Source organism: Procambarus clarkii, chromosome 25 (assembly GCF_040958095.1).
Source record: "Procambarus clarkii isolate CNS0578487 chromosome 25, FALCON_Pclarkii_2.0, whole genome shotgun sequence".
NCBI lineage: Eukaryota > Metazoa > Arthropoda > Malacostraca > Decapoda > Cambaridae > Procambarus > Procambarus clarkii.
The window spans coordinates 26,655,359-26,679,008 of record NC_091174.1 but is presented as its reverse complement, the minus strand read 5'-3'; the positions used below and the strand labels follow the sequence as shown (position 1 = coordinate 26,679,008).

At 49.8% G+C, this 23,650-nt stretch overlaps 1 protein-coding gene across 1 annotated transcript in view; it reads right to left on the bottom strand.

Moving 5' to 3' along the window:
- The window catches only part of LOC138368482 (uncharacterized), a 177,318-nt gene that overhangs the window by 1,936 nt on the left and 151,732 nt on the right, over positions 1-23,650 (bottom strand). Inside the window, exon 2 of the mRNA XM_069331001.1 lies at positions 6,379-9,228. Coding sequence (XP_069187102.1) covers positions 6,379-9,228 — 2,850 coding nt within the window. The remainder of the gene's footprint in view (positions 1-6,378; positions 9,229-23,650) is intronic.

Here is a 23,650-nt window from a genome sequence, read left to right as displayed (position 1 = left end):
TTCTCCAATGGTTTCGTTGAAGACATCATAAGAAGGAAGGTGAAATGCCATGCAACCTCTGAAGAGACAACTAACACAACACCTGTACCCCCTATTAGACTATTTTACAGGAACTTCTTTTCCACAGCTCATAAAACGGAGGAAAGGGTCCTGAAAGATATTGTTAATAGTAACGTTATCCCTACAGACAAAAATCAGAAGATACAATTGACGATCTACTATAAAACCAAGAAAACGGCCAACCTACTCATGAGAAACTCTCCAGACACAAAGCAGAACGCTTTAAAAGAGACCAATGTCGTCTATGCCTTCAATTGCCCACTTGGGGACTGTAAGCCTCAAAGAATTCAGTATATAGGCAAGACAACAACATCTCTTTCCAGGCGATTAACGATGCATAAGCAACAGGGCTCCATTAAGGAACATATAATCTCTTCCCACAACCAGACCATCACCAGAGAAGTCTTGAAAAAAACACGGAAATCATCGATAGATACAGCGATAGCAGGCGGCTTGATATCTGCGAGGCACTACACATTAAGAAGTGGACATCAGCAATCAACAGCCAATTAATGCACAACTATATTCTACCCACTTCAAGACTCCGCACCAATAAAGAAGTATATAGTAATATGGGCCAATAGGCCCTTTGCAGTTACTTCCATTCTTCCCTTTAACTTACAAAATACTATACCCATTGTTTCGTGTTCTGTCTTGTCTTGAAAGTTTGTTTTCACCTCATCCAAAACTGTTGTAACATATCACCTCACCCAAATACAGGTATAAAATCGAAACTTTTTAAACTCTGTTCAGTTATAGTTGTGTGTGTGTGGGTAAACTAAAGTCTTTGAAAATGTAATAAGTTTTACGAAACGCGTTCAAGTGTCGCGTCAGACTAGAAATAAAAATGAATTTCGGAGAATTGATTTTTCAGTTACCATCAACAGTGAAAAGAAATTTAAGAAAGATAGAGAAAATTCGTGTTAGAATTATTAATCTTACTTTTTCGGTCATATTTAATAATATATTTCTACAGGAAAGACTGCTACCAATATATATATATATATATATATATATATATATATATATATATATATATATATATATATATATATATATATATATATATATATATATATATATATATATATATATATATATATATATATATATATATATATATATATATATATATATATATATATATATATATATATATATATATATATATATATATATATATATATATATATATATATATATATATATATATATATATATATATATATATATATATATATATATATATATATATATATATATATATATATATATATATATATATATATATATATATATATATATATATATATATATATATATATATATATATATATATATATATATATATATATATATATATATATATATATATATATATATATATATATATATATATATATATATATATATATATATATATATATATATATATATATATATATATATATATATATTCCATTTCAAGCGCTGGCTGTGTGTCACAAGCTGTAACTTAAGCACCTGAGGAGCGGAAGAAGTGCGTGAGTCTGGTAACACAATTCTTACCTGACTAACAATTGACATTTTTTCCGGGTGGGATTCCCTTACTCGTTACGAAGAACTGCTCGGAGTGCCGTCACCTCCACGCCAGCCTCCCTCATATCCTCAGTCCTATTACATTTCAAGGATTCCACCAAGGACCGCGTGTAAAATTATTTTCCTTTAAGGGAAGACAATTCTAACCTTGCTGCGTCGACGCCTCTCTCTTTAGGAGACACAACAGAGCACTGACAGCACTGCGACGGGAGGGAATATCACTGTATGAACTGGTGATGCTTCGAGTAGTACAATTTGGAACGGTACAGTCTTGAGTGATGCTACGTGCGGTGGTAGTACCTGGAGTGGTGCTACCTGGAGTGGTGCTACCTGGAGTGGTGCTACCTGGAGTGATGCTACCTGGGGTGGTGCTTCCTGGAGTGGTGCTACCTGAAGTGATGCTACCTGGAGTGGTGCTACCTGAAGTGATGCTACCTGGAGTGGTGCTTCCGGAAGTGGTGTTACCTGGAGTGGTGCAGCCTGGAGTGGAGCTACCTGGAGTGGTGCTACCTGGAGTGGAGCTACCTGGAGTGGTGCTACCTGGAGTGGTGCTTCCGGAAGTGGTGTTACCTGGAGAGGTGCTACCTAGAGTGGTGCTACCTGGAGTGGTGCTACCTGGAGTGGTGCAGCCTGGAGTGGTGCAGCCTGGAGTGGTGCTACCTGTAGTGGTGCTACCTGGAGTGGTCATTCCGGAAGTGGTGTTACCTGGAGTGGTGTAGCCTGGAGTAGCGCTACCTAGAATGGTGCTACCTGGAGTGATGCTACCTGGAGTGGTGTTACCTGGAGTGATGCTACCTGGAGTGGTGCTACCTGGAGTGGTGCTACCTGTAGTGGTGCTACATGGAGTGGTGCTACCTGGAGTGGTGCTACCTGTAGTGGTGCTACCTGGAGTGATGCTACCTGGAGTGGTGCTTCCGGAAGTGGTGTTACCTGGAGTGGTGCAGCCTAGAGTGGCGCTACCTAGAGTGGTGCAGCCTAGAGTGGTGCTACCTGGAGTGGTGTAACCTGGAGTGATGCTACCTGAAGTGATGCTTCCTGGAGTGATGCTACCTGGAGTGATGCTTCCTGGAGTGATGCTACCTGGAGTGGTGCTACCTGGAGGGTGCTACCTGGAGGGTGCTACCTGGAGTGGTGCTACATATAGGGTGCTACCTGGAGGGTGCTACCTAGAGTGGTGCTACCTGGAGGGTGCTACCTGGAGGGTGCTACCTGGAGTGGTGCTGCCTGGAGTGGTGCTACCTGGAGGGTGCTACCTGGAGTGGTGCTATCTGGAGTGGTGCTACCTGGAGTGATGCTACCTGGAGTGGTGCTACCTGGAGGGTACTACCTGGAGTGGGGCTACCTGGAGTGATGCTACCTGGGGTGGTGCTTCCTGGAGTGATGCTACCCTGAAGTGATGCTACCTGGAGTGGTGCTTCCGGAAGTGGTGTTACCTGGAGTGGTGCAGCCTGGAGTGGAGCTACCTGGAGTGGTGCTTCCGGAAGTGGTGTTACCTGGAGAGGTGCTACCTAGAGTGGTGCTACCTGAAGTGGTGCTACCTGGAGTGGTGCAGCCTGGAGTGGTGCAGCCTGGAGTGGTGCAGCCTGGAGTGGTGCTACCTGTAGTGGTTCTACCTGGAGTGGTCATTCCGGAAGTGGTGTTACCTGGAGTGGTGTAGCCTGGAGTAGCGCTACCTAGAATGGTGCTACCTGGAGTGAAACTACCTGGAGTGATGCTACCTGGAGTGGTGTTACCTGGAGTGATGCTACCTGGAGTGGTGCTACCTGGAGTTATGCAGCCTGGATTGGTGCTACCTGGAGTGGTGCTACCTGTAGTGGTGCTACCTGTAGTGGTGCTACCTGGAGTGATGCTACCTGGAGTGATGCTACCTGGTGTGGTGCTACCTGGAGTGGTGCTACCTGTAGTGGTGCTACCTGGAGTGATGCTACCTGTAGTGGTGCTACCTGGAGTGGTGCTACCTGGAGTGGTGCTACCTGGAGTGGTGCTACCTGGAGTGATGCTACCTGGAGTGGTGCTACCTGGAGTGGTGCTTCCTGCAGTGGTGCTACCTGTAGTGGTGCTACCTGTAGTGGTGCTACCTGGAGTGGTGCTACCTGTAGTGGTGCTACCTGGAGTGGTGTTACCTGGAGTGGTACTACCTGGAGTGGTGCTACCTGGAGTGGTGCTACCTGGAGTGGTGCTACCTGGAGTGGTGCTACCTGGAGTGGTGCTACCTGGAGTTATGCAGCCTGGAGTGGTGCTACCTGGAGTGGTGCTACCTGGAGTGGTGCTACCTGGAGTGGTGCTACCTGGAGTGATGCTACCTGGAGTGATGCTACCTGGTGTGGTGCTACCTGGAGTGGTGCTACCTGTAGTGGTGCTACCTGGAGTGATGCTACCTGTAGTGGTGCTACCTGGAGTGGTGCTACCTGGAGTGGTGCTACCTGGAGTGGTGCTACCTGGAGTGATGCTACCTGGAGTGGTGCTACCTGGAGTGGTGCTTCCTGCAGTGGTGCTACCTGTAGTGGTGCTACCTGTAGTGGTGCTACCTGGAGTGGTGCTACCTGTAGTGGTGCTACCTGGAGTGGTGCTACCTGGAGTGGTGCTACCTGTAGTGGTGCAGCCTGGAGTGGAGCTACCTGGAGTGGTGCTTCCGGAAGTGGTGTTACCTGGAGAGGTGCTACCTAGAGTGGTGCTACCTGAAGTGGTGCAGCCTGGAGTGGTGCAGCCTGGAGTGGTGCAGCCTGGAGTGGTGCTACCTGTAGTGGTTCTACCTGGAGTGGTCATTCCGGAAGTGGTGTTACCTGGAGTGGTGTAGCCTGGAGTAGCGCTACCTAGAATGGTGCTACCTGGAGTGAAACTACCTGGAGTGATGCTACCTGGAGTGGTGTTACCTGGAGTGATGCTACCTGGAGTGGTGCTACCTGGAGTTATGCAGCCTGGATTGGTGCTACCTGGAGTGGTGCTACCTGTAGTGGTGCTACCTGTAGTGGTGCTACCTGGAGTGATGCTACCTGGAGTGGTGCTACCTGGAGTTATGCAGCCTGGAGGGGTGCTACCTGGAGTGGTGCTACCTGTAGTGGTGCTACCTGGAGTGGAGCTACCTGGAGTGGTGCTTCCTGCAGTGGTGCTACCTGTAGTGGTGCTACCTGGAGTGGTGCTACCTGGAGTGGAGCTACCTGGAGTGGTGCTACCTGGAGTGGTGCTTCCGGAAGTGGTGTTACCTGGAGAGGTGCTACCTAGAGTGGTGCTACCTGGAGTGGTGCTACCTGGAGTGGTGCAGCCTGGAGTGGTGCAGCCTGGAGTGGTGCTACCTGTAGTGGTGCTACCTGGAGTGGTCATTCCGGAAGTGGTGTTACCTGGAGTGGTGTAGCCTGGAGTAGCGCTACCTAGAATGGTGCTACCTGGAGTGATGCTACCTGGAGTGGTGTTACCTGGAGTGATGCTACCTGGAGTGGTGCTACCTGGAGTGGTGCTACCTGTAGTGGTGCTACATGGAGTGGTGCTACCTGGAGTGGTGCTACCTGTAGTGGTGCTACCTGGAGTGATGCTACCTGGAGTGGTGCTTCAGGAAGTGGTGTTACCTGGAGTGGTGCAGCCTAGAGTGGCGCTACCTAGAGTGGTGCAGCCTAGAGTGGTGCTACCTGGAGTGGTGTAACCTGGAGTGATGCTACCTGAAGTGATGCTTCCTGGAGTGATGCTACCTGGAGTGATGCTTCCTGGAGTGATGCTACCTGGAGTGGTGCTACCTGGAGGGTGCTACCTGGAGGGTGCTACCTGGAGTGGTGCTACATATAGGGTGCTACCTGGAGGGTGCTACCTGGAGTGGTGCTACCTGGAGGGTGCTACCTGGAGGGTGCTACCTGGAGTGGTGCTGCCTGGAGTGGTGCTACCTGGAGGGTGCTACCTGGAGTGGTGCTATCTGGAGTGGTGCTACCTGGAGTGATGCTACCTGGAGTGGTGCTACCTGGAGGGTACTACCTGGAGTGGGGCTACCTGGAGTGATGCTACCTGGGGTGGTGCTTCCTGGAGTGATGCTACCCTGAAGTGATGCTACCTGGAGTGGTGCTTCCGGAAGTGGTGTTACCTGGAGTGGTGCAGCCTGGAGTGGAGCTACCTGGAGTGGTGCTTCCGGAAGTGGTGTTACCTGGAGAGGTGCTACCTAGAGTGGTGCTACCTGAAGTGGTGCTACCTGGAGTGGTGCAGCCTGGAGTGGTGCAGCCTGGAGTGGTGCAGCCTGGAGTGGTGCTACCTGTAGTGGTTCTACCTGGAGTGGTCATTCCGGAAGTGGTGTTACCTGGAGTGGTGTAGCCTGGAGTAGCGCTACCTAGAATGGTGCTACCTGGAGTGAGACTACCTGGAGTGATGCTACCTAGAGTGGTGTTACCTGGAGTGATGCTACCTGGAGTGGTGCTACCTGGAGTTATGCAGCCTGGATTGGTGCTACCTGGAGTGGTGCTACCTGTAGTGGTGCTACCTGTAGTGGTGCTACCTGGAGTGATGCTACCTGGAGTGGTGCTACCTGGAGTTATGCAGCCTGGAGGGGTGCTACCTGGAGTGGTGCTACCTGTAGTGGTGCTACCTGTAGTGGTGCTACCTGGAGTGATGCTACCTGGAGTGGTGTTACCTGGAGTGATGCTACCTGGAGTGGTGCTACCTGTAGTGATGCTACCTGGAGTGGTGTTACCTGGAGTGGTGTTACCTGGAGTGGTACTACCTGGAGTGGTGCAACTGGAGTGGTGCTACCTGGAGTGGTTCTACCTGGAGTGGTGCTACCTGGAGTGGTGCTACCTGGAGTTATGCAGCCTGGAGTGGTGCTACCTGGAGTGGTGCTACCTGGAGTGGTGCTACCTGGAGTGGTGCTACCTGGAGTGATGCTACCTGGTGTGGTGCTACCTGGAGTGGTGCTACCTGTAGTGGTGCTACCTGGAGTGATGCTACCTGTAGTGGTGCTACCTGGAGTGGTGCTACCTGGAGTGGTGCTACCTGGAGTGGTGCTACCTGGAGTGATGCTACCTGGAGTGGTGCTACCTGGAGTGGTGCTTCCTGCAGTGGTGCTACCTGTAGTGGTGCTACCTGTAGTGGTGCTACCTGGAGTGGTGCTACCTGTAGTGGTGCTACCTGGAGTGGTGCTACCTGGAGTGGTGCTACCTGTAGTGGTGCAGCCTGGAGTGGAGCTACCTGGAGTGGTGCTTCCGGAAGTGGTGTTACCTGGAGAGGTGCTACCTAGAGTGGTGCTACCTGAAGTGGTGCTACCTGGAGTGGTGCAGCCTGGAGTGGTGCAGCCTGGAGTGGTGCAGCCTGGAGTGGTGCTACCTGTAGTGGTTCTACCTGGAGTGGTCATTCCGGAAGTGGTGTTACCTGGAGTGGTGTAGCCTGGAGTAGCGCTACCTAGAATGGTGCTACCTGGAGTGAAACTACCTGGAGTGATGCTACCTGGAGTGGTGTTACCTGGAGTGATGCTACCTGGAGTGGTGCTACCTGGAGTTATGCAGCCTGGATTGGTGCTACCTGGAGTGGTGCTACCTGTAGTGGTGCTACCTGTAGTGGTGCTACCTGGAGTGATGCTACCTGGAGTGGTGCTACCTGGAGTTATGCAGCCTGGAGGGGTGCTACCTGGAGTGGTGCTACCTGTAGTAGTGCTACCTGTAGTGGTGCTACCTGGAGTGATGCTACCTGGAGTGGTGTTACCTGGAGTGATGCTACCTGGAGTGGTGCTACCTGTAGTGATGCTACCTGGAGTGGTGTTACCTGGAGTGGTGTTACCTGGAGTGGTACTACCTGGAGTGGTGCTACCTGGAGTGGTGCTACCTGGAGTGGTGCTACCTGGAGTGGTGCTTCCTGGAGTGGTGCTACCTGGAGTTATGCAGCCTGGAGTGGTGCTACCTGGAGTGGTGCTACCTGGAGTGGTACTACCTGGAGTGGTGCTACCTGGAGTGATGCTACCTGGAGTGATGCTACCTGGTGTGGTGCTACCTGGAGTGGTGCTACCTGTAGTGGTGCTACCTGGAGTGATGCTACCTGTAGTGGTGCTACCTGGAGTGGTGCTACCTGGAGTGGTGCTACCTGGAGTGGTGCTACCTGGAGTGATGCTACCTGGAGTGGTGCTACCTGGAGTGGTGCTTCCTGCAGTGGTGCTACCTGTAGTGGTGCTACCTGTAGTGGTGCTACCTGGAGTGGTGCTACCTGTAGTGGTGCTACCTGGAGTGGTGCTACCTGGAGTGGTGCTACCTGTAGTGGTGCTACCTGGAGTGATGCTACCTGGAGTGGTGCTTCCGGAAGTGGTGTTACCTGGAGTAGTGCAGCCTAGAGTGGCGCTACCTAGAGTGGTGCAGCCTAGAGTGGTGCTACCTGGAGTGGTGTAACCTGGAGTGATGCTACCTGAAGTGATGCTACCTGGTGTGGTGCTACCTGGAGTGGTGCTACCTGTAGTGGTGCTACCTGGAGTGATGCTACCTGTAGTGGTGCTACCTGGAGTGGTGCTACCTGGAGTGGTGCTACCTAGAGTGGTGCTACCTGGAGTGATGCTACCTGGAGTGGTGCTACCTGGAGTGGTGCTACCTGGAGTGGTGCTTCCGGAAGTGGTGTTACCTGGAGTGGTGCAGCCTAGAGTGGCGCTACCTAGAGTGGTGCAGCCTAGAGTGGTGCTACCTGGAGTGGTGTAACCTGGAGTGATGCTACCTGAAGTGATGCTTCCTGGAGTGATGCTTCCTGGAGTGATGCTACCTGGAGTGATGCTACCTGGAGTGGTACTACCTGGAGTGGTGCTACCTGGAGTGGTGCTACCTGGAGTGATGCTACCTGAAGTGATGCTTCCTGGAGTGATGCTTCCTGGAGTGATGCTACCTGGAGTGATGCTACCTGGAGTGATGCTACCTGGAGAGGAGGAGAATAGAGTGATGCTACCTGGAGAGATGCTACCTGGAGTGGAGGAGAATAGAGTGATGCTACCTAGAGTTGTGCTACTTGTAGTGGTGCTACCTGGAGTGATGCTACCTGAAGTGATGCTACCTGGTGTGGTGCTACCTGGAGTGGTGCTACCTGTAGTGGTGCTACCTGGAGTGATGCTACCTGTAGTGGTGCTACCTGGAGTGGTGCTACCTGGAGTGGTGCTACCTGGAGTGGTGCTACCTGGAGTGATGCTACCTGGAGTGGTGCTACCTGGAGTGGTGCTTCCTGCAGTGGTGCTACCTGTAGTGGTGCTACCTGTAGTGGTGCTACCTGGAGTGGTGCTACCTGTAGTGGTGCTACCTGGAGTGGTGCTACCTGGAGTGGTGCTACCTGGAGTGATGCTACCTGGAGTGGTGCTTCCGGAAGTGGTGTTACCTGGAGTGGTGCAGCCTAGAGTGGCGCTACCTAGAGTGGTGCAGCCTAGAGTGGTGCTACCTGGAGTGGTGTAACCTGGAGTGATGCTACCTGAAGTGATGCTTCCTGGAGTGATGCTTCCTGGAGTGATGCTACCTGGAGTGATGCTACCTGGAGTGGTACTACCTGGAGTGGTGCTACCTGGAGTGGTGCTACCTGGAGTGATGCTACCTGAAGTGATGCTTCCTGGAGTGATGCTTCCTGGAGTGATGCTACCTGGAGTGATGCTACCTGGAGTGATGCTACCTGGAGAGGAGGAGAATAGAGTGATGCTACCTGGAGAGATGCTACCTGGAGTGGAGGAGAATAGTGATGCTACCTAGAGTTGTGCTACTTGTAGTGGTGCTACCTGGAGTGGTGCTACCTGGGGTGATCCCAGGAAACAATTTTAGGTTGCCACAACGTATCTGGAAAGTGTTGGAAAGTATGGGCAACGTTTTTTCACGCATTAAATGCGTAATTTTGTGTGGATTTAAATAAGTTTCTATAACGTATTGCACGAAACGTTGGCTAAAAAAAATTTGAAACCTTGTGGCAACCTTAAATGTTTCATAAACGTAGTTTTTTATTGATGTTATTTATATAAATGTAGAAATATAAAAGTATATTTCTATATTTAGTAAAATGAAACAGGATCATAATAACGGTTGATTCATCATTTTTATTCTTTTTTTTTTTTTAAAGAAGTCGAGGAGGAAGGAGGAAGAATTCCAGGTAAGAGGCTGAGTTCGAGGAGAAACTAAGAGGCCGAGGAGGAAGAGTAGAAGATGGAGGAGCTAGAGGAAGAAGGAGGAGGTCGAGGCACAGGAGGAAGGAGGATGAGGTAGAGGAGGAAGTTAAAGAGGACGTTGAGGAGGAGGAGGGCGAGGAGGAAGAAAAGAGGTGGAAATTGGAGTAGGGCGAGAAGGAACGAGGGCGTGGAGGAAGGAGGAGGAGGAGGGCGAGTAGGAAGGAGGAGGCCGAGGAGGAAGGAGGAGGGCGAGGAGGAAGGAGGACGAGGAGGAAGAAGGAGGAGAGCGAGGAGGAAGCAGTAGGAGGAGAGCGAGTAGGAAGAGTAGGGCGAGGAGGCAGAGGGAGGAGGAGGAGGAGGAGGGTGAGGAGTAAGGAGGAGGGCGAGGAGGAAGGAGGAGAAGGAAGGAGGAAGAAGGAGGAGGAGTGCAAGGAGGAAGGAGGAGGAGGGCGAGGAGGAAGGAGGAGGAGGGCGAGGAGGAAGGAGGAGGAGGGCGAGGAGGAAGGAGGAGGAGGGCGAGGAGGAAGGAGGAGGAGGGCGAGGAGGAAGGAGGAGGAGGGCGAGGAGGAAGGAGGAGGAGGGCGAGGAGGAAGGAGGAGGAGGGCGAGGAGGAAGGAGGAGGAGGAAGAAGGAGGGCGAGGAGGAAGGAGGAAGGAGGAGGGCGAGAAGGAGAGCGAGGAGGAAGGAGGAGGAGGGCGAGGAGGAAGGAGGAGGAGGAAGAAGGAGGAGGGCGAGGAAGAGAGCGAGGAGGGAGGAAGAAGAAGGAGGAGAGAGAGGAGGAGGGAGAGGAGAAAGGAGGAGGAAAGCAAGGAAGAAGAAGGAGGAGGAAAAGGGCAAGGAGGAAGGAAGAGGAGGAGGGAGGAAAAAGGAGGAGAGCGAGAAGGAAGGAGGAGGAGGAGGGCGAGGAGGAAGGAGGAGGGCGAGAAGGAAGGAGGAGGGGAAGGAGGAAGGGGAGGAGGGCGAGGAGGAAGGAGTAGGAGGGCGAAGAGGAAGGAGGAGGGTGAGGAAGAGGGAGGAAAGCGAGGAGGGAGGATCCCCAGCCTGCCTCTCTCTAAGCCTCCCTCTCGTAGCTCCCCTCCTCTCTCAGCCCCCCTTACCCCCTCGCAGCCCCCCCTCACCCCCTCTCAGCCCCCCTCACCCCCTCTCAGCCCCCCTCAGCCCCCCTCAGCCCCCCTCACTCCCTCTCAGCCCCCTCACCCCCTCTCAGCCCCCCTCACCCCCTCTCAGCCCCCGTCACTCCCTCTCAGCCCCCCTCACCCCCTCTCAGCCCCCTTCAGCCCCCCTCAGCCCCCCTCACTCCCTCTCAGCCCCCTCTCAGCCCCCCTCACCCCCTCTCAGCCCCCGTCACTCCCTCTCAGCCCCCCTCACCCCCTCTCAGCCCCCGTCACTCCCTCTCAGCCCCCCTCACCCCCTCTCAGCCTCCCTCACCCACAACAACCTCACACCTTACTTCCTTGTGCTGCTGGCACCAGGAACAATTAAGAGCCGTCTGTGATAAGGGTATTTACAGCGCCTCATGTTTAGCGCCGGCATAAATATAGTCAGACTTAGATGCGACTCACGTTACCTGTTGGAAAAGTTTACTTGAAAATTTATCCCCACTCTCCAGGGCTGGGCGGGTTGGTGTGACGTATACTCTCCAGGGCTGGGTGGGTGTGTGTGACGTACTCTCCCTCTGGCTGGGTGGGTGGGGGTGACGTATTCTCCCCCTGGCTGGGTGGGTGGGGGTGACGTACCCCCACCCCGGGCTGGCCGGGTGTGTGTGACGTACTCTCCCTCAGGCTGGGTGGGTGGGGGTGACGTATTCTCCCCCTGGCTGGGTGGGTGGGGGTGACGTACTCTCCCTCAGGCTGGGTGGGTGGGGGTGACGTACCCCCACCCCGGGCTGGCCGGGTGTGTGTGACGTACTCTCCCTCAGGCTGGGTGGGTGGGGGTGACGTACTTTCCCCCGGTCTGGGAGGGTGGGGACGACGTACTCTCCGCCGGGCTGGGTGGGTGGGGGGTGACGTATTCTCCCCCTGGCTGGGAGGGTGGGGGTGACGTACTCTCCCCGGGCTGGGTTGGTGGGGTGAGGTGCACTCCATAGGGCTGCACGGGTGGGGGTTACGTCGTCTCGCTAGCTTAAGAGCAATGCTTTGCATGCCAGAGTAATACACACACACACACACATACTGTGAGGGGTGAGGTCTCGGATTGGCGTAACGTCACAAGTGGAGTCCAGCACGGCTCAGTCCTTGGACCAATAATTTTTCTGATATATGTAAATGATCTCCCAGAGGGTACAGAATCGATTCTCTCAATGTTTGCCGATGATGCAAAAATTATGAGGAGGATTGAAACAGGATGATAGTAGGAGGGTACAGGACGACCTAGACAGACTGAATCAATGGTCTAACAAATGGCTGCTAAAGTTTAACCCGAATAAATGCAAAGTAATGAAACTAGGCGGTGAACAGGAGGCCAGACACATGATACAGAATAGGAGATGAAGTACTTAATGAAACGGAAAGAGAGAAAGATCTTGGAATTGATATCACACCAAATCTGTCTCCTGAAGCCCACATAAAGAGAATTACGTCTGTGGCGTATGCGAGGTTGGCTAACATCTGAACAGCCTTCAGAAATCTGTGTAAGGAATCGTTTAGAATCTTGTACACCACATACGTAAGACCAATCCTGGAGTATGCGACCCCAGCATGGAGCCCGTACCTTGTCAAGCACAAGACGAAGCTGGAAAATGTACAATCAGACCAAAATTCGAACAAGGGGACACAGGTGGAAACTGAGTACCCACATGAGCCACAGAGACGTTAGAAGGAACTTTTTCAGTGTCAGAGTAGTTAACGGATGGAATGCATTAGGCAGTGATGTGGTGGAGGCTGACTCCATACACAGTTTTACATGTAGATATGATAGAGCCCTGTAGGCTCAGGAATCTGTACACCAGTTGATTGACAGTTGAGAGGCGGGACCAAAGAGCCAAAGCTCAACCCCCGCAAGCACAAATAGGTGAGTACACACACACACACACACACACACACACGAAATGGTAACACGAATGGTAAGGGGCGAGAAGTCGGACTAGCGAACAGTAACAAGTGGAGTACCTCAAGGATCGGTGCTGGGACCAATCCTCTTTCTAATTTACGTAAATGATATGTTTACAGGAGTGGAATCATACATGTCAATGTTTGCGGATATCGCAAAATTAATGAGAAGAGTTGTGACAGACGAGGATTGTAGGATCCTCCAAGAGGACTTAAACAGGCTGCAGAGATGGTCAGGGAAATGGCTACTGGAGTTTAACTCCAGTAAATGTAAAGTTATGGAAATGGGATCAGGTGACAGGAGACCAAAGGGACAGTACACAATGAAGGGGAACAACCTACCTGTAACGATTCGAGAAAGAGACCTGGGAGTGGATGTGACACCTAATCTAACTCCTGAGGCACATATAAATAGGATAACGACAGCAGCGTACTCTACACTGGCGAAAATTAGAACTTCATTCAGAAACCTAAATGAGGAGGCTTTTAGGGCGCTTTACACTGCCTACGTGAGACCCGTCTTAGAGTATGCCGCGCCATCATGAAGCCCCCACCTGAAGAAACACATAAAGAAACTGGAGAAGGTTCAGAGGTTTGCGACGAGGCTTGTCCCAGAGTTACGAGGGATGGGATATGAAGAGCGGCTGAAGGAACTGAACCTTACGACACTAGAGAAAAGAAGGGAGAGAGGAGATATGATAGGGACATATAAAATACTCAGGGGAATTGACAAAGTGGAAATAGATGAAATGTTCACACGTAATAATAACAGAACGAGGGGACATGGGTGGAAACTGGAAACTCAGATGAGTCACAGAGACGTTAGGAAGTTTTCTTTTAGCGTGAGAGTAGTGGAAAAATGGAATGCACTTGGGGAACAGGTTGTGGAAGCAAATACTATTCATACATTTTAAAACTAGGTATGATAGGGAAATGGGACAGGAGTCATTGCTGTAAACAACCGATAGCTGGAAAGGCGGGATCCAAGAGTCAATGCTCGATCCTGCAAGCACAAATAGGTGAGTACAAATAGGTGATTACACACACACTCACAGCTGGAGAAACAGGCAGGAGTAAATGGTAGGGCGCTCCAGTGGATAAGGGAGTACCTACGCAATAGGAAGCAGAGAGTTATAGTGAGGGGTGAGACCTTAGAATGGCGTGAAGTCACCAGTGGAGTCCCACAGGGCTCTGTGCTTGGACCTATCCTATTTCTGATATACGTAAATGATCTCCCAGAGGGTATAGACTCATTCCTCTCAATGTTTGCTGACGACGCCAAAATTATGAGAAGGATTAAGACAGAGGAGGACAGCTTGAGGCTTCAAGAAGACCTGGACAAGCTGCAGGAATGGTCGAACAAATGGATGTTACAGTTTAACCCAAACAAATGTAATGTAATGAAGATAGGGGTAGGAAGCAGGAGACCAGATACAAGGTATCACTTGGGAGATGAAATACTTCAAGAGTCAGAGAGAGAGAAAGACCTGGGGGTTGATATCACGCCAGACCTGTCCCCTGAAGCTCATATCAAGAGGATAACATCAGCAGCACATGCCAGGTTGGCTAACATAAGAACAGCCTTTAGAAACTTGTGTAAGGAATCTTTCAGAACATAATATACCACATATGTCAGACCAATCTTGGAGTATGCGGCTCCAGCATGGAGTCCATATCTAGTGTTATGATCTCAGCCTACAGGAGAAACGAGTCTCCCCCTTGAGAGTTATTCAGCAAGCCTGACCTAACCAGAAGGTCTAGGAAATATGGAGGTGATAACACATATGTAAAATAGTTGGTTGGATTTAAATAACAATTTGAGATTATGGGCAGTGAAGAAGAAAACAGATAAATGACTGGTTTGGAGATGTGGATATTTTGCTGGTGGCGTGAGGCTCGCTTCTGGAGGGCTTTGACCTCACTTGAGGCCAGACATCGCAGGGGAAAAGCCGCGCTCCGTTGAGCTCCCGTCAGAAAGGAACCCCTAGTGATATATCTCCAAGAGAAGAGAAGTATGCAGACGTGCCAGCTGTAGAATCGAGCTGGGAACGTTGTGGTCTCAAGTCATGGTCGACAAGGAGAGTATTTAGCCGCCCAGAGACATTTTCGGGGGCTGTGGAATCGCCCTGACCAGGCTCCGTCAGAGGGAGGAGCGCCCTCGACGAGACAATCTGTGGTAAGCACGATTTAAGCCAGTTCATAGTGATTGCTTGTAGTTGGTCGTGTGCCCAGCGACAGTAGCAATGTTTATTGATGAGTTAGAAATATTTTGGTACGGCAGGAAGCCTAAATAAGAGGACGGAGATGAGAGAGACAGCTGGAGGGACGAGCAGCGCGTCCTCTCCCTTCGACCGCTTGGAGCCAACTGACTGAGGGGCAGCGGAGGAGAGTGTGGAGGCCCGCAGGGCGAGGTGGAGCATGGATCCATCCAACGGGGGAGTCCACTCTCACAGTATGTAGAGGACAGATAGAGGTTGGAGGGAAACATATTGTGTGATTATTTTTGTTTATGTGTTAAAGGGGAAACATTTTTATTGGAGTGTCGATGGGTTGCAGGTTTGTCTTTGGGGAAGAAGTTGCTGAGAACTTCGAACCCAGCACAGAGGGAGTAGTTGATGAGACTCCAAGGTAGTGGAGGAGAGGACCTCGAGCTGTGAGGAGAAGCAGTGAAGAGGAGTGTCACGTGCTTCTGTAGAGGTGGTGAAGCACCATAGTTGCTCGAGGGAACTTCATGGTGTAGCAGCCAGGAGAGCTGTGGAGGACCCTAGCAGAAGGGTGAAGCACCGTAGTTGCTCAAGGAAACTTCATGGTAGCAGCCTGGAGGAGCTGCAGAGGATCCTGGTAGTTAAGCCCGGAAGAACCTGAAGATATCAGGGTAGTGAACTTCCAGAGGTGGAAAGGAAGTTCTGGTGGATTACTTGTAGGGAGTTGATAGTGTTTGGTTGTCATTAGCGTGCAAGACGCAGTGAGAGGTGAGTGGTTGTTTGCATTCTTATGTCAAGGAGTGTTTTATACTGAAGTTTAGAGTTACAGTCGTAGGCTGGATTACCTACAGATGTGTGTGTTCTAGGACTGATAGAGTGATCGATTGATCATTGTTGTGTATCAAGGAACATTTATACTGATATATGTTATTGCATTCACATGCTGATTTTCTTTGTACACATTTTTAGATACATATATATATTCTCTTGCTGATGGTGCAACAGTGTATGTAGACTTGATCTACTTGAGGAGGTTGATAATATCAGGTGGTGAACCAGGAGATAGGATACCACTTGATAAGCTGATGATAGAGTTCTGATGGTGTTGGAGTGCAACCTGATTGTAATAGTATAGAGTATAGGATTCATTATTATTATATGTGTGTATGTATTGTGTATGTGCTTTGTCCAGTAAATATATCCCAATTTGCTGGTGTTTGCCCTTGTCCTAGTGACGCTTCCCATGAAATAGTACAGGAGAAGAGAGAGAGAGAGAAAGAACCAAGAACCACTGCTGTGGACAGGGTAGAAGGTAATACTAATAAGTCAAAAGGGGATTGAGGAGATCATATCACCTAAGGAGAGAGTGGGGAGTCACAGCGGCTCGAGTGGGTGTGTGCACGTGACAACGAGGCAAAGTATTGGAGCCGCATCCCCTAAACGTGTGACGTTGAGCCCCTCTCCAAGAGCCAGAAGCGCCCAGGGTGATCTCCTGGTAAAGTATAAACACTCTACCGAGTTGTGGGTTGGGTTGTCCATAGAGAAGGATCAACACGACATCACCACCAACACACAAACTATAATACTAGTCAAGCATAAGACTAAACTGGAAAAGGTTCAAAGGTTTGCCACCAGACTACTACCCGAGCTGAGAGGTATGAGCTACGAGGAGAGACTACGGGAATTGAATCTCACTTTGTTGGAAGACAAAAGAGTTAGGGGGGACATGATCACCACATTCAAGATTCTCAAGGGAATCGACAGGGTTGATAAAGACAGGCTCTTTAACACAAGGGGCACACGCACTAGGGGACACAGGTGGAAACTGAGTGCCCAAATGAGCCACAGAGATATTAGAAAGAACTTTTTTAGTGTCAGAGTGGTTGACAAATGGAATGCATTAGGAAGCAATGTGGTGGAGGCTGACTCCATACACAGTTTCAAGTGTAGATATGATAGAGCCCAATAGGCTCAGGAACCTGTACACCTGTTGATTGACGGTTGAGAGGCGGGACCAAAGAGCCAGAGCTCAACCCCCGGAAGCACAACTAGGTGAGTACAACTAGGTGAGTACACAGTCACCGGTGGCTGAGCAGACAGCACGCTGGACCGTGATCCTGTGGTCCCGGGTTCGATTCCGAGCGCTGGCGAGAAACAATGGGCAGAGTTTCTTTCACCCTAATGCTCCTGTTACATAGCAGTAAATAGGTACCTGGGAGTTAGTCAGCTGTCACGTGCTGCTTTCTGGGTGTGTATGTGTGTGTGTGGTGTGTGGAAAAAATAGTAGTAGTAGAAACAGTTGATTGACAATTGAGAGGCGGGCCAAAAGAGCACAGCACAACCCCCACAAGCACAACTAGGTGAATACACACACACACACACACACACACACACACACACACACACACACACACACACACACACACACACACACACACACACACACACACACACACACACACACACATACACACATTCAGGCACCCCAGAGGGGACTGCAACGTCCCAACTCACCACGCCCTTAAGGCCCACTCCCACCCCCAGCACATATTCTTCCTTCCTTGTCCCCTGCACAATGCCCACCATATCACCCAAATCCTCTCTCTCCCCTTACCCCCAGTATCCTCTGCCTTCCCATTCCCTGGTCTTCTTCCTGCCCCAAGCAGGCCCAGACGAGACCTAAACCCTCCATTCCCCACCCCACCTTTCCCCAAACCCCTGTCAACTACACCACAGGACGGCGTGCCCTCACCTCGAGCAATCCCTGCCCCTCAACCATATGCACTCCCTGCCCCTCCACCCCCAGGAATTCTTCCTGACCCAAGCTGGCCTGGGTAAGACCTAAGCCCTCCATCCCTCACCCCATCTACCCCTGAACCCCTTGCAACTACCTCACAGGAGGATGAGCCTACCCAAGTAGCAATGACCAATGAACAACTTCCTACACTTGTGGGGAAAGAGACTGAAAATGGATATAGGAAATTTAGCTTCAAGGTAATGTACTCAAACATCGATGGGATTACCAATAAAGCAAGTGAACTGGCAGAAAGGGTACAAGATTAGAACCCAGATGTAATAGGACTCACGGAAACAAAATTGTCAGGAGTCATCACGAATGCTGTTTCCAAAGGACTACCATATAGTGAGGAAAGAGAAGGAAGGGAGAGGAGGTGTAGGAGTGGCCCTGCTGATAAAGAAGGATTGGAGTTCTGATGAGATGAAAATTCCGGGCTGTGACGGATTCAAAGATTACATAACAGGAACTATAACAATGGGTGGGCCTAAGATAATAGTTGCGGTCATTTACAACCCTCCACTAAATGACAGAAGTCCCAGACAGGAGTTTAATAGGAACAACATGGCAACCATTAATATAATAGAAAGAGCAGCTTCAGTTGCCTGCAGGAGTGGTTCCAGACTCTTAATCATGAGTGATTTCAACCATGGAAAGATTGATTGGGAGAATGGGGACCCACAAGGAGGTGAAGATACATGGAGAGCTAAACTCTTGGAAGTGGCAACAAGGAACATTCTGAGCCAACATGTCAGAGAACCCACAAGAATGAGAGGCAATGACGAACCAGCTAGACTCGACTTGATATTCACATTGAATGAATCAGAAATATGGGAAGTCCAATTTGAAGCCTCAGTAGGAATGAGTGACCACAGTGTATTGATATTTGAGTATTTGGTGGAGGTAGGGGTAACATATCCAAGGATGGGATCGGAAAGGAAAACACTAAATAACCGAAGAGGAAAATATGATGAGATGAGGAACTTCCTAAGGGGAATACCATGGGAAACAGAACTCAGAGAGAAAACTATGCAGGATATGATGGATTATGTTACCCAAAAGTGCTAGGAAGTTGCAGATAAGTTTATTCCAGTCCAAAAGGAGAAAAACGAAAAACAACAGAAGAATCCATGGTTTAATCAGGAATGTAAGGTAGCGACGAAATTGAGTAAAAGAACATGGAGAAACTACAGGAATAACAGAACACCAGAGAGCAGGGAGAGATACCAGAGGGCCAGAAATGAGTACCTCAGAGTGAGGAGGGAAGCAGAGAGACTGTTTGAAAATGACATCGCGAGTAAAGCCAAGACTCAACCAAACCTGTTCCACAGCCACATCAGGAGGAAAACAGAAGTGAAGGAACAAGTGATGAAACTGAGAAAAGGGGAGAACAGATACACAGAGAATGACAAGGAGGTGTGTGAAGAACTCAACAGGAGATTCGAGGAGGCCTACACAGAAAAGCAAGGAGAAGCCCCTGCACTAAATGAGGCAAACCAAGCAACCTTGGAGGAATTTGACCTCACCAGTGATGAGGTCAAAAGGGATCTTTTGGAGCTGAATGTGACAAAGGCTGTTTGGCCTGACAGAATCTCACTATGGATACTAAAAGAAGGTGCAGAGGCACTAAGTGTGCCATTCTCTATGGTGTATAACAGGTCACTGGAAACAGGAGACCTACCGTAAAGTTGAAAGACAGCTAATGTAGTCCCAATATTCAAAAAGGGTGACAGGCAAGAGGCACTGAACTACAGGCCAGTTTCCCTAACTTGTATACCATGTAAGGTGATGGAGAAGATCGTGAGGAAAAGGATCGTAGAGCATCTGGAGGGAAATAGTTTTGTGACACATCACCAACATGGGTTCAGAGATGGTAAGTAGTGCCTCACAGGTTTAATAGAATTCTATGACCAAGCAACAAAAGTTAGGCAAGAAAGAGAAGGGTGGGCAGACTGCATTTTCTTGGACTGTCAGAGAGCCTCTGAGACAGTACCCCATAAAAGGCTGTTACAAAAGTTGGAGCAACAGGCAGGAGTAAAAGGTAAGGTGCTCCAGTGGATAAGGGAGTATCTAAGCAACAGGAAACAGCGAGTAACTGTGAGGGGAGAGACATCAGAGTTGCGATATGTCACCAGCAGAGTCCCACAGGGCTCTGCACTTGGACCCATCCTGTTTCTAGTATATGTAAACTGCCTTCCAGAGGGAATAGACTCATTCCTTACTCAGAATAAAAACAGATGAAGATAGACAGAGACTACAGGATGACCTGCACAAACTGGAGGAATGGTCTAGAAAATGGTTGCTTAAGTTAAACTCAGGAAAGTGTAAAGTAATGAAATTAGGCGAAGGTAACAGAAGGCTGAATACAATATACCATCTGAGAGGTGATATCCTGCAAGAGTGAAATAGAGAGAAAGATCTGGGGGTTGATATCACATCGAACCTGTTTCCAGAGGCCCACATCAAACCTACATCATCAGCGGCATATGCTAGGTTGGCCAACATAAGAACTGCCTTTAGAAACTTGTGTAAGGAATCGTTCAGGACCCTGTATACCATTTATATCAAACCAATCCTGGAATATGCAGCTCCTGCCTGGAGTCCGTATCTAGTTAAACACAAGACAAAGTTTTAGGAGATTCAGCGGTATTCCACCAGACTGGTCCCGGAACTGAGAGGTATGAGCGACGATTTTAGGCTAAGGGAGCTGAACCTCACGTCTTTGGAAAACAGAAGAGAAAGGGGAGACATGATAACCACCTACAAAATTCTCAGAGGAATTGGCAGGGTGGACAAAGACAAACTCTTCATCGCGGATGGAACACGAACAAGGGGACACAGGTGGAAACCTAGTACCCAAATGAGGCACAGAGACATTAGATTTTTTTTTCAGTGTCAGAGTAGTTAGTAAATGGATTGCACTAGGAAGTGATGTGGTGGAGGCTGACTCCATATACAGTTTCAAATGTTGATGTGATGGAGCCCAGTAGGCTCGGGAATCTGTACACCAGTTGACTGACAGTTGAGAGGCGGGACCAAAGAGACAAAGCTCAACCCCCGCAAGCACAACTAGGTGAGTACACACACTCACACACATATGCGCGGCTCCAGCATGGACTCCAAGCCTGGTCAAGCATAAGACTAAACTGGAAAAGGTTCAAAGGTTTGCCACCAGACTAGTACCTTAACTGAGGGGTATGAGCTACGAGGAAAGACTACGGGAATTAAACCTCACGTCAATGGGAGGCATAAGAGTTAGAAAGGACTTGATCACCACATACAAAATTCTCAGAGGATTTGATAGGGTAGATAAAGACAAACTATTTAACACAAGAGGTACAAGCACTAGGGGTCACAAGTGGAAATTGAGTGCCCCAATGAGCCATAGAGACGTTAGCGAGAACGATTTCAGTGTCAGCGAAATAGACAAATGGAATGTATTAGGAAGTGATGTGGTAGAGGCTGACTAAATACACACAGATTCAAGTGTAGATATGATAGAGCCCAGTAGGCTCAGGAACCTGTTTGTTAGTTGATTGACAGTTGAGAGACGGGACCAAAGAGCCAGAGCTCAACCACCGCAAGCACAGCTAGGTAAGTAAGCACGCACACGCACACGCACACAGGGCAAGGGAGAATAGAGAACATTTCCTGTAAATGGGACACCCAGGTGTTAGGGGACTTCAGCAAACAACTAATTGCAATGCATGCAGTAATACAGAGCCTACAGAGTGAGCTGGAGGAAGCCAAGGACGAGATTGGGAAACTCTGGGAAATTACGAACTCAAACCAGCACGAGGCAAGCAACCTTCTGGAAACAGGGGATGGAGGGCTCCTTCTAGGGTGACCCCTCGGTTGCAGAACTGCTGCAAAATAACCCAAGTGCCAAGGCTGTTATAGAGGAAGAAGCTATGAAAGCAGCAACATCCCAGGAAACTGCAATGTGCATGACCCAAATACTGGAAAGAAAAAGATCTACTATAGTTGTAGGAGTACTGGAACTGGAAGTATCCAACAGGAAGGAGTGGAATGGGAGGGACAGAGCAACGGCGACAATGATCTTGGAGGTCCTGGATATGGCAGGGGCTAATGGCAGCATAGAGAAAGTTTTCAGACTGGGCGCCAACAAGAAGGAAAGGATGCGACTAATAAAATTAGTGCTTACGAACGAGATAACGAAAGAGGAAACCCAGTCAAGGAAAAGCAAGCTTATGAGACTAGGGGTTTTAAAGGACATTTTTCTGCAGAGGGAAATGAAAAGGGAAGAGCAAAGGAAGGCTGCAGAAGCATGGAGGAGACACAAGGGGAGGGACGGGAACGGGGGAGCCATAGGACTTGGGGCAGTATCTCCAACAACCTCAGAGTGGGAGTGGGAATCCCCTCACCAACAGGCTAGCATCCCCAGGGAGGAATATAACAGAAACCTCCCACTATCCCACCCCCATGATCATTCCCCCAAACCAGTAGAGACCCTCCCCAAACCATTCCCTCCATGCTCCCAAACCCCAGGACCCCCCGTGTTTCCCTCTATGGCCTCCTTCTTCCCCACTCACTTCCCCCACCCCAGGTCCACCCCCCTGATCCCATACCCCACGCCCTGCACTGTTTCTTCAGCCCATGCCTTCCCCATTACCCTCTCCCAAAGCTCGCCTTCCTCATACACCCCCTCCCTCCCAGCCCCCCCCCATCCAAGGCTCCTCTTCCCTCCCCAATCCCGGTCCTCCCGACCCCATCCCCAGGCTCCTATTCCCTCCTCAACCCCTGCCCTCCCGGCCCCCCAATCGCAGGCTTCCCTGCATTCTCCAACCAATGACCTCCATGCCGCCTTCCACATGCCCCTCCTGCTCCCCCATCCCAAGCCCTAACTGACCCCCGACCCCACCTCAGACCCTCCTATGTTCCCAATACAGGATCCCCCCCAGACCCCCAGGTCCTCCTCCCTAGGCCCTCCCACCCCAGACACTCCTTGTCCCCCTACCCCAGTGCATTCAACGGAAACTGAGGATGGAATGAAGAGAGTCAGTTTCAAGGTAATGTACTCAAACATAAATGGGATTACAAGCATGGCAAGTGAACTTAGGGAAAGAACATAAGAAGGGAACCCGGATGTAATTGGATTCACAGAAACAAAACTCTTAGGAATTATAACGAATGCATTGTTTCCCAGGAATATACTGTAATAAGGATAGAGAGAGAGGGAAGGAGGCAGAGTGGCCCTACTGATAAGAAATGAATAGAGTTTCGAGGAGATGGTTATCCCAGGCTGTGAGGGGTTCAGAGACTGCATTATAGGCACCAGGAGAACCAAGGATGGGAGGACCAAGCATAATAGCAGTAGCAGTGATGTATAACCCTCCACCAAACGACAGAAGACCCAGGTAAGAAAATGACAGATACAATAGGGCAGTCATCACTATAATTGAGAGAGCAAACACTGCTGCTTGGAGAAATAGATCCCACCTGTTCATCATGGGGGACTTCAATCATGGAAAGATAGACCTGGAAAAACAAGGAACCACACGGAGGTGAGGAAACATGGGGAGTGAAACTGTTGGAAGTGGTGACAAAGAACTTTTTAAGTCAGCATGTCAGAGGAACATACAAGAATGAGAGGCAACGATGAACCAGCGAGACTTGACCTAGTCTTTACTCTGAACAACTCTGACATAAGGGAAATCGGTTTTGAAGCCTTTGTGGGAATGAGCGATCACTGCGTACTGATGTTTAAGTATCTGGACAAAGAAAGATTAATATACTCAAGGAAGGGCCAAAAAAACAAAAGGCTGGCATTTCGAAAAGGGAAATATGAGAAGATAAGAAAATTCCTGACAGATATAACTTGGGAAACAGAGCTCAGAGAAGAGACGGCCCAAGGAATTATAGACTACAGCAC